General features: G+C 39.1%; 1 protein-coding gene across 1 annotated transcript in view; it reads right to left on the bottom strand.

The window, feature by feature from the left end:
- Positions 1–2,168: 2,168 nt before the first annotated feature.
- The window catches only part of LOC131993624 (nuclear factor of activated T-cells 5-like), a 53,466-nt gene continuing 44,721 nt past the window's right edge, over positions 2,169–10,913 (bottom strand). Inside the window, exons 9-13 of the mRNA XM_059359620.1 lie at positions 9,599–9,731; positions 8,318–8,392; positions 7,421–7,518; positions 4,866–6,699; positions 2,169–3,593 (exon numbers count right to left, since the gene is read on the bottom strand). Of these exons, the coding sequence (XP_059215603.1) occupies positions 3,355–3,593; positions 4,866–6,699; positions 7,421–7,518; positions 8,318–8,392; positions 9,599–9,731 (2,379 nt within the window). The 3' untranslated portion in view covers positions 2,169–3,354. The remainder of the gene's footprint in view (positions 3,594–4,865; positions 6,700–7,420; positions 7,519–8,317; positions 8,393–9,598; positions 9,732–10,913) is intronic.

Below are 10,913 nucleotides of genomic sequence, written 5' to 3'. Positions count from 1 at the left end.
GGTACTACAAAAAGATCTAAACTTTGTAAAACAAACAAAAAAACAAATAAAATCATAAATACTCAACACTGGAAATCTTAGTTCTTCTATTTCACAAGTTGAAGAAAGCCAATCACAGATAGCTCTTTTCTCCAAAGTCAGGTTTCCTTCAGGAGTAGGGTCCCTTTAAAAACCACTCGCCGCCGCTCAGACCGACACCACACGCCCACAATCACTTTAGTCAAGTTTACATAATCTCCATCATAAAACAACAGCTGTTTCTGACTTTTAAAGTGTATAAAATGTAACGGTGTTTACGTGAGTTTCTAACAAACTGTACATAGAAAAACAAGACGACAACTGAGGCATAAAACTGAGCTAATCCTGTCATCGTCAGAGACCAGCCCCTTGTTCACGCGTACGCTTACAGTGAAACTAAACAAACAGGTTTTATTTTACCAAAACAACACAACAAACAAACAGAAAGAAAGAAAGAACAAAAGTGTGGCAGCAGGATGCCTAAAGTCATCTACAGGAAATAAAAGCTCACGAGCCATAAAACTGGCCTTTCATCAGGATTCATGCAAAGCAAGATTGGAGTCAAACTTTGGTCCTGAGGCCACTGGCCGACTGTATTTACAAGAAAACGTGTGAAATGGGCTCCGTTTCTGCATGTTAATACCTTAACCTGGATGAGATGTATAATGTACAGTTGTAGCCACAAACAGCTGCTTCTCCTCCACATTCACTGAATCCATCACATTAATAAAACTGGTTTAAAAAAGGCTCTTTTCTAGCTGGTGTGAGAATACTATTCCAGTTCATGCGTGCCTGACGCAGAATGATGCCATTAAAATGACACTAAAACACATAATAATAATAATAATAATAATAATATTGATAATAATAATAATAATAATATACTATATTACATTCTACTATCTCTACTGTAGATGTGTTTGAGTTATTTGTCACCTGAAATGAGATGATTTGAATAAAAATGTCTCAATTTCCTCCCCATTTGCCCAAGCTGGTTTCCAGGAATAAATAATGTATTTGATTTTGGGAATGAATAGTTGATAGTTGTAACAGCACGTAAAAAAAAAAAAAAGTATCTTCTTCACTGTAAACAATGAGGAAGAGGCGGCTGAAAGAAAATAAAAACCCACACCAGCTCCTGTTGTTGTGGGTCTGTACTGGACCCTGGATGAGTAAAGTGGTCACAAAGAAGAACAGCATCATTAAAAGTGCTGAATAAACACATAAAATAAAAATAAAAATCAGCCATTTTTTTTATATTTCTACCGCCACATTTTGCTAAAAGATTCCTCACTTTGTAATGTATTAAAAGGAAGATCTGTTCTAAAAAGTTGCAAACTGACACAGTTTGTTTTGATGAATACAGACTAAATGTTAGCCTAAACATGTTTGATTATCTATATGACAAAGTGCTTTCTGTACACTGGTGGAGATGAAGAGCACATCACATCTCGTACTGAAAGATATGTTTCACAGCTGTTAGCTGAACTACAAATATTCTTTTCTTTTTATAAGTATTACTACACAAAACTACGGTGGCTCTGAGAGCTCACAGCAACTTAATGCAACTTAAGAAAACACATGAAAATATACAAAACACAAGCAAACTGAGAAAAAATCTTCATCAATTTGAAAACACAAGCTCAGCATTTAGAAAACGCTGCAAAGACCAAATAAACCAAACCAGCGATCGATAGCATGCTAATGTTAGCACGCTATGATCAGCCGCTAACGTTGGCACGCTATGATCAGCCCCTAACGTTAGCACGCTATGTTCAGCTGCTAATGTAAGCATGATATGATCAGCCGCTAACGTTAACATGCTATCGATCACGTCTAATGTAACTAACTAACTTGTAATGAACTACAACGTGTATCATTCATTCATTTATTTGATTTGTTTAACTGCAATGTGATTGATACAGGCTAGCGGGCTAATGCTGTATATCACGTTATAACATGAAAATATCATCATGAAATAACGTGATCATTTTACGTAATAATGCTATAACGTGAAATCATAATTATCTTGAAATAACGTGATAATATCAAGCGTGTCCAGACGTGTGCATCACTTTTTAGTGTCCTCTGGAAACACTTCTGTTGTGTTGTGGTCTATTGCGCTTGTGCATGTTTTCTCAGTTTGCTTGTGTTTTGTGTATTTGCACGTGTTTTGTTAAGTTGCAGCGCTGTGAGCTCTCAGGGCCACCGTACAAAACCAGTCTAGATCTTATTCAGCCAGGCCTCTAAAAACATCACATTATTAGTTAAAACACCTACTGAGCACTGTTTTTTTCTACGTCTCTTTATCGGCCATCCGAGACAGACAGCGGATCTGATTATATTTATATTCTCAGGTGCAAGCTAGCTGCTACAACATTGAAATAATCCCACATTTAAGATACTTGTTTGTCCTCTACACATCAGATTAGTGTAGAGCACTTTTCTACTTTTCTTCTACCTTTACTTTCCCTCGTCTCTAACCTTCTTTCTATGCACTTTCTGTTTCTCCAGTGAAAACTATTTCACCCGTCAACAGAGGCTTCTCTCTACATCTTCCCTACATACCGCACTCTTTCTAAACCTTCCTGCTACACCGCACGCTACGTCTTCCATGCAACAAAAATACAAAAAGGATTAAAGGGAACACTATTCATGGAAACCACTAAACACTTTGGAGAACACTTTAGAAAACACCACGAGAACCGAAAGACGCTGCAGATAAAATCACTGACAATCCGTCTACACACACACACACACACACTCACACAACTTCACAAGTTAAATGAATAACAAGACCACTAAATTACTTTCATAAGAAAAGTTGAAGACAAGCACCAAATGTTGCTTTTCTCAGTGATTATGATTTGTCTGTTCTTTCCTTTTAGGGGGTTAATCAAATTTTACATGTTTGTTACACCAGAGAGTCAGTCAGTCTTTAAGTCAAAAAGACACATTTTCAGTCAAGAAATTCCAAACTAAATTCCTTATTCACTGTCTGGATATTAATTTGAGATAACAGAAATCATTCATGCCACTCTGGAGAGAAAAAATCATGAGGATTTGTTTGTTTTTTTGGGAGGGAAGAGACACAATAACTGCTCTTTCCTAATAAATCCTCAGTCCTGAAGTGTGTGAGATGGGCAAAAAAACAAACATTTGGTGATCAAATAAAAGAAAACAGCTGTTATGTTTGTCTCGAACTTCATGATGCACGGCTAATTCTCAAATCTTTAACTGCATGTGCTTATCAAGAGACAGTATTTTGACTATTTTGTCTACATTTTACTCCATAAAAATAAAAATAAAAGACAAAGGTGTGAACCTGTGTGCAGGTTAGTATGAGCGGGTCAGGTTGCTGCCCGACTCCTGCAGGCTGACCAGCAGGTCGTCGATCTTCTCCATGTTCTGAGAGGCGGCCATGCTGTTCTGCACCGGGCCGGACTGAGACAGGGACTGGCTCAGCAGGGACTGGATGTGAGCCTCGCTCTCTCTTTGGTTCTGACCCGACTGGCTGATGGCGATGATCTGATCCGACAGAGTGTTCCCAGGAGTGTTCATCAGCTGGCCGCAGTCTGCAGGGAGAGAACCAAGGTTATTATAGTTAACGAAAACTAACAAAATAACGAGAACTAGAATTGAAAAAACCTTTTTCATTAACTGACATAGAAATAAAAACAAGAGTTTTTTTAAAATACGAACTAACTGATCTGTAAGTTCACTTACCACTGTCTGCTTTGGATGTGTATGTATATACAAATATATAAATATATATATATATATTTAAACATACAACTAAAGCAAAATATGATACAGTGTGGCCTTGCATTTCTTCATTGTGTTAAATAGTGAAGACAAGAATAATATAAATTATAAGTTTATTTGATAGGAAAATTATAATCTAGATAGTGATGAAGTAAAAAAGTGAGATAAAATTATATTATGGCAAAAATATAACATTTCTTTATGGTATTAAGTCTAAAATACACAAATATTAAAAAATAAAAAAATTTAAATACATTTCTAACAAAATAAATTTGAGAATGTTTATTCACTGAAAACAAAATATAGAAGCTGAAGGAAGACGACAACATGATTATTAGAAGCTTTCACAGTAAAACCAGAGTGCAGTAACTACATTTTTGGGGCCAAAGGTCAAATACATTATCATGATTTTTGAGCATAAATATTATCATCAATACATGTAGAAATAAGTGTCATATCACTTATCTACCTTATTACTTATTACTTATTACCCATTTGACTGGCCAGTTAAAAAACTTTAAAGCAGGTTTTCTCAGTTTTATCCTTTGTGTAGTTACTGCAGTTAGACTCTGTGGGGCAGTGTAGGCAAGGCAACATATCTACATGAAAATATTCATTAAAATGTGAATCTTTTACTCTGTTTTATACCCATTTTGTAGCCTTTGTTTAAAAAGTTTACATCATGATCAGTTTTGACATTGGATTGTGTATTTAAATGTCACAACATGGTTCGACTGAAAGACAATTTTCAATAATATTACAGGGAATTCTTACCAATCAGACAGTTATCAAAAAGGGGGAACAATGGGTGAAATGTATCCTTACTGATTGTATATGTGTTATGTCTTGACAACCCAATAAAGATATATATGAAAGGAAAAAAAAGGGATTTCGTCTTTGCAGGTTGCACATAAAATTCAGACTTGGTTCCCTATTTTACTTTCACTTTTGATAATGCTTTATGTGGTTTTGGGGAACGGTCAGTTTGCTGAAGGTGTTAACAAAAGCTCCCATTTATATAATATTTGTTATCTGGCACTCATTAATACCTCAGCAGGTTTAAGTGTGTATTGAGTCCTTACCGTTCTCGATCCCAAACAGGAAGAGTCCTGGTTGTTGCGGCTGGCTGGGCTGGTTGATGCTCCCGCTCACGGCGCTCTGGAACAGAGTCCCCGGCTGCTGAACGGGGGACGAGGTGGTCGTCTGGAGGCTCGCCACGCCGTTCTGCGAGGCGAACATGGCGGACTGAGCGAGCTCCTGAGCGGCCAGTCCCCCCTGCAGAGACGCCATGTTCGCCTGAGGCATGAAGAGGCCCACCGGCTGCTCCTGCCGGCTGCTGGAGCTGCTGCCCAGCTGCATGGGCTGCTGCTCCTGGAACATGACCTGCTGCCGTGGGTCGCTGGGGTTCCCCAGGGCCATGGGCTCCGAGCGGTCCTGCTGGTTCACGGCCACCATGCTGGCTTGGGAAAATAGCATGGAGGGGTTCTGGGGCTCTTGGGGGACCAGACTGCTGCTGGTGAGCGGGGGCATCTGGCCCTGGCTGCTGAACAGCAGGCTGGAGGTCTGCTCCGGGCTGGACAGGGGGTTGTTGCAGAACAGTAATCCAGTCTGCTGCTGCTGCTGCTGCTGGCCTGGAGAGAGAGTGTTAGCAGACGCATGTGGGGAGATGTTCTGAAACAGGGAGGCCTGCTGGGCCGGCTGTGTGTGGGGCTGGGGCTGGGGGGGCTGCTGCTGCTCCATGGGGCCTCTCTGCTGGATGGGCGAGAGCTGAGTCTGAGCCTGAAACACTGACTGAGGCTCAGGGGAAGGAGTCTGCAGAGCGTTGAGGAAGGCCAGCTGCTGTTGTTGTTGTTGTTGTTGTTGCTGCTGTTGCTGAGCGCTGCTGCTGGTGAGCTGAGAGGGCAGCGAGGTCTGAGGGAGGAAGAGAACCGGGGTGGAGGGACGCTGGTCTGGAGACTGCAGCACGGTCATGGTGTTCTGGAAGATGGCGGCCTGGACCTGCTCCTGGGACGCTTTCTGGAACAGCGCCCCCTGAGGGTCTTGTGTTTCAGCTAAAGAGCTGGGGTTGTGGAACATGGGGGGAGAGGGGTGAGAGGGCGTCTGCTGCAGGAAGTTGGTCTGGATAGACAGCAGGTCACTGGCCTGCTGGAAGAGAACGGCTTGTTGCTGCTGCTGCTGCTGTTGCTGCTGTTGCTGCTGCTGCTGCTGGGCCTGTTGGAAGAGAGTCCCCTGGTTTGGTACGACTCCCTGTGCGGGGCCCTGCTGCATATGGATCTGAGACTGAAACAGCTGCTGCTGTAAATTCTCCAGGACCTGCTGCTGCTGCTGCTGCTGCTGCTGCTGCTGCTGCTGTTGGTGCTGCTGAAGCTGCTGCTGCTGGATTTGTTGTTGTTGTTGCTGCTGTTGTTGTTGCTGAATCTGCTGTTTTTGGATCTGCTGTTGGTGCTGCATGTGTTGCTGCTGCTGTTTGGCCATGGAGTTATCAGACTGAAGACAGTAGCCTTTGGCTTTAAGTTGCCTCACCGCCTCCTCCAGCTGGGCCACTTCGTCAGGAGGGAACAGGGGCAGTTGCTGCTGCTGCTGCTGCTGAGGAGGAGGTGCAGGTTCTCCACACAGCCTCCCGACAGCCCCGGAGCCACTGCCGGGCCTCTCGGGCCCCAGAGCGTCTCTGGGCTCCAGGAGGAACTGCTGCGACCCCTGCTGGAGCAGAGAGTCGGCCGGCACGGAGAAGGAGCTGGGGGCCGCGATGTCCTGCTTCTGGATGGTGCTTAAGGGCTCCGTGTTGGTAAAAACAGGAGCCGGGCCTTTATCTGGCTCTCCTGCAGGCTGAGACAGGTTGTTGGAGAATTGTCTGTTTTTATTGAGATGTCCGGCGGTCATGTCTGGGTTCTGCTGGGCCGGACACAAATCACCAGGCTGAAAACACAAAATAACACTTAAAAGATGCTCTTTATTTAGCTTTTAGCAAGGTTTGTACTGAGGTTATTATAGTTAACGAAAACTAACACAATAACGAAAACTAGAATTGAAAAAACATTTTCGTTAACTGAAATAGAAATAAAAACGACCACTGGACCTTGAGATGAGAACTTTATTGTCTAAATAAAAAAAATATATATCTAAATTAATTCTTGAATTGGTAAATCAATAGCTAATTGGACAATTAAGAAGGGAATAAAGTTACAATTTATAACAAATATATTAAAAAACTACTAGTTATTTAATTTCCTTGGAAATAATTAATCGCATCAAATAAAATCGACCAAATTAAATATTATGACGTTTATTACTTTACTGACAATTGAGCAAATGCATCCAATGAGAAAGGACCTTGAGATGAGAACTTTATTGTCTAAATAAAAAATATATATATCAAATTAATTCTTGAATTGGTAAATCAGTATTTTGAGCATCAAAATGGGAATTCATCTTTGCAGGTTGCACAAGAATTAAGCTTTTTTTTTTTGTTTTCAGTTTTATTGTGTGCACATGACACTTATCTTACATTGTAGAGAATAAAGCATGAACTGAATTAAATGTTGTTTGAACTATGAAATGACTTCAATCAAATCCCAATAGTTTCCACAGTGTAAAAGTTATTAATGAGGCCTTTTTATGAGGTTTCAGAATATCTCACCTTAAAAACACCAGAAGACTGGAGGTTGCTGGTGACCTCCATCGGCGTCACGTCTTCTCTCTTCACTAAAGGCAACATGGAAGGCATCAAGGCTCCATCTAGAGAAGACATCAAGTGTTATTCTTAACCATTCTAGTTCACTATACTAAGAGAAGTGAGCTAAAAACCACTGAATATCAGGAAATTAACAGCTTTTAAAACGTGAGCCTGCAATCCTGGTTACTGTGTTTGTACACTGCAAAAAAGGTGTGTCTAAAAACAAGATAAAAACACTAAATCTGAGGGAAATGATCTTGCTGCATGGACAGATAATTTCACTTGACAAGATTTCTTAAATTAAGATTGTTAAATCTAGAAATAAGCATGTTGAATGCTTAAAATAATAAATTAACTCTTAAAACAAGATAAATTATGTAACACTTCTAAATCTAAAGGTTTTTTCTATCTTGATAAGAAACTAGCTAAGTGAGTAACACTATCAGTGCACTGCAAAAAAAGTGTGTCTAAAAACAAGATAAAAACACTAAACCTGAGGGAAATTATCTTGCTGCATGGACAGATAGAGAGAGACTTTTAAAACAAGATAAATTATGTAACACTTCTAAATCTAAAGGTTTTTTTTATCTTGGTAAGAAACAAATAATTGTCAGGTCACTCTGCTCGGGCCAGTTCATCGCTGCTTGCAGCTTTAATTTATCTTGTTTTAAGAGTTAATTTCTTATTTTAAGCGTTCAACATGCTGATTTCTAGATTTAATAATCTTAATTTAAGAAATCTTGTCAAGTGAAATTATCTGTCCATGCAGCAAGATCATTTCCCTCAGATTTAGTGTTTTTATCTTGTTTTTAGACACCTCTTTTTTGCCGTGTGTAGAGCAGATATCGAAGGGAAAATAACCTTTAATTTGTTCATCAAATGAACAAGTCTTCACCGGAGAAGGCGCCTCTGTCTTCACAGGAACGTGCTCTTTTGCTACAAGGACACACATCAACAGATTTTTATCTCTATGAGCCCACAACATTAGACAATCAATGTAAACACAAAGCACAATAACAGTTACTTTGATGATTGAGGTGCCTGAGGACGACTACAGAAGGTTGTGATGTAAGAGAGTCCTGAATGTGGACGACCCTGTTCCTCTTGTGTTTTGTGCTCTTGAAAGATAACGCTGATGATGCTAATTGTTGCTCTGACCCTGATATACTGCAGGTGGTGATGTCATTAAGTCAGGTGCAAATATAGTTTAACCCTAAAAAAGTCTAACAAAATGTTTCTCAGAGGTTTACAGTATCAGATGTACTTAAAAACATATTAAAAGTTTTGACTCCAAGAAATGCCCCATTTTCAAAATAGCGTCTGCCAGGTCTTTAACCCTTTATCAGGCGAAGAACCGTATTTGGTAACTTCAGCGGATATCCAAAATAAAAAATTAAAATATTTCGAGAAAAAAGTTGCAAATTTACTAGATTAAAGTGGCAGATCTACAAGAAAAAAAGTAGCAGATTTATGAGAAAAAAGTGGGAAAAAAAGCAACTTTTTTTCTCGCAGATTCACCACTTTAAATCTCGTAAATCTGCAACTTTTTTTCTTGTAGATTTGCCACTTTAAATCTCGTAAATCTGCAACTTTTTTTGCGCAGATTTGCCACTTAAAATCTCGCTAATCTGCGACTTTTTTTTCTTGTAGATTTGCCACTTTAATCTAGTAAATTTGCAACTTTTTTCTCGACCCCATTTTGGTATCCACTGAAGTTACCAAATATAGTTCTTCGCCTGATAAAGGGTTAAAAAGACCATTACTCCTTTTAGTCAGGAGGCGGAGCTAAATAAAGGGGACACGTCCGACAAAAGCTCCACATTTTTTCCACATGCTCTCCATCATCAGTTTCAATTTCTTCATCAAGATTGCGTCTCGGAGATGGCAGCCATATAAATCTATGAGAACCAAAATATCTTCCAAGCCACTCAGAAGGTCAATCTTGGGCAAATCTTTGTCAAAATCTACATTTTCTGGGTCAAGGAATCATTTAAAGCTATTGAGAATATCATTACATTGTAAATAATGACGTCATAATCAGAAGTTGTGATGCAGTCTCGTGCTGCTCGCTTCATTATAAAAAGAGACAGATGACTTTGTGTGATTGTGTGAGTGAATAAAGTGAAACGTGCTGGAACAAACCTGAGTCTGGAGTGTAGGTGAACGGCTGAACATCGTGGGATCTGCCAGCATTCGTCACCACGTAGATTCCCACACACACTGAAGAGGAGATGGCCTGGTTCTGGTACGGAGGAACCTTCACGATCAAGTGATTCTGAAAAAAGTCAAAAACTTTCATTTTATGCTACTTTGTACCAAGGTTATAATAGTTTTATAATAGTTAATTTCGTTGTGATTTTTTGTTTAGAAATTCAGTTAGTTTTAGTTAGTTTTTAGAGTGAGTTTGCTAGTTTTAATTAGTTTTTATTTTTGGGAAAATGCTTAGTTTTAGTTCAGTTTTTTATTAGTTTTAGTGTTATGGGGCTATGTGTTGGGTGTGAGATTAAAAAAAGTCACAATAAATGTTTCCTTTGGCCTCTAGTGTAAATAAAAGATCTTCTTCCTCCGCTGCTCGCTACATTACATTGGAGAACAGATGGAGAAAGAGAGACAGGAGATGTTGCAAACTCAAGCAATCGTCAATGATGAAACTTTTGGTAAATTAACCAAATAGCTAGCTAGCTGTTGGTAAATGACAATATGTTTATATTCTAGCATTGCTTGGTGATGCAACTCTGTCCTGTATTGCTCAGGAGTGTGACGATGTTTGGATGAGAAAGCTGCATACGGCAAAACCAGATTTAAAGCAATCAGTCTGTTCTGAACGGGCAAGTTTTGAATGGGAGCTGCACTATATCTACCAGATAGGGCTGGGCGATATATCTATATAAAAAACATATGGATATATTTTTAAATGTGATGTGAAATTAGACCATTTCGCATGTATCGATGTAGTTCAATTTTCTTTCTTTCTTTATATATAAATGCTGCCCTTACTAGGGTTTGCCATATTTAGTTCTTTTGTAATGTTCGTTATTCTTTTCTCATATAAATATATTTCTTTCAGAAAAAGATTGGCCTATTTTATTTCATAGGATTTTATATTTAAGATTTTTTAATTTATTTAAATGTGCACTTTATGTAGCTTTGATCAAAAAAAAAAAAAAAAGGTGCTCCTGTTGTTATACAGTATTTATGTTCAATTAAATAAACGGTTTCAATAAAATAATAATAATACATTTTATTTGTAATGCACTTTACATTAAAGGAAATCTCAAAGTGCTACAGGTTAAGAAGCATTACGATCTAATAAAAAAAAGGATAAAACAGCTAAAAACAGAAGAAAAAGTATACATATATACATACACAAGCTAAAAACCATCTGGATGGGAAGAACCAAAGGTTTTGCTAAAACGGAAAGTTTTTGGTCCTTTTTTAAAAGTGTCTATGGACTGTG

This window comes from Centropristis striata, chromosome 2, assembly GCF_030273125.1.
Source record: "Centropristis striata isolate RG_2023a ecotype Rhode Island chromosome 2, C.striata_1.0, whole genome shotgun sequence".
NCBI classification, from domain to species: Eukaryota; Metazoa; Chordata; class Actinopteri; order Perciformes; family Serranidae; genus Centropristis; species Centropristis striata.
This window is presented reverse-complemented; position numbering and strand designations above follow the sequence as displayed.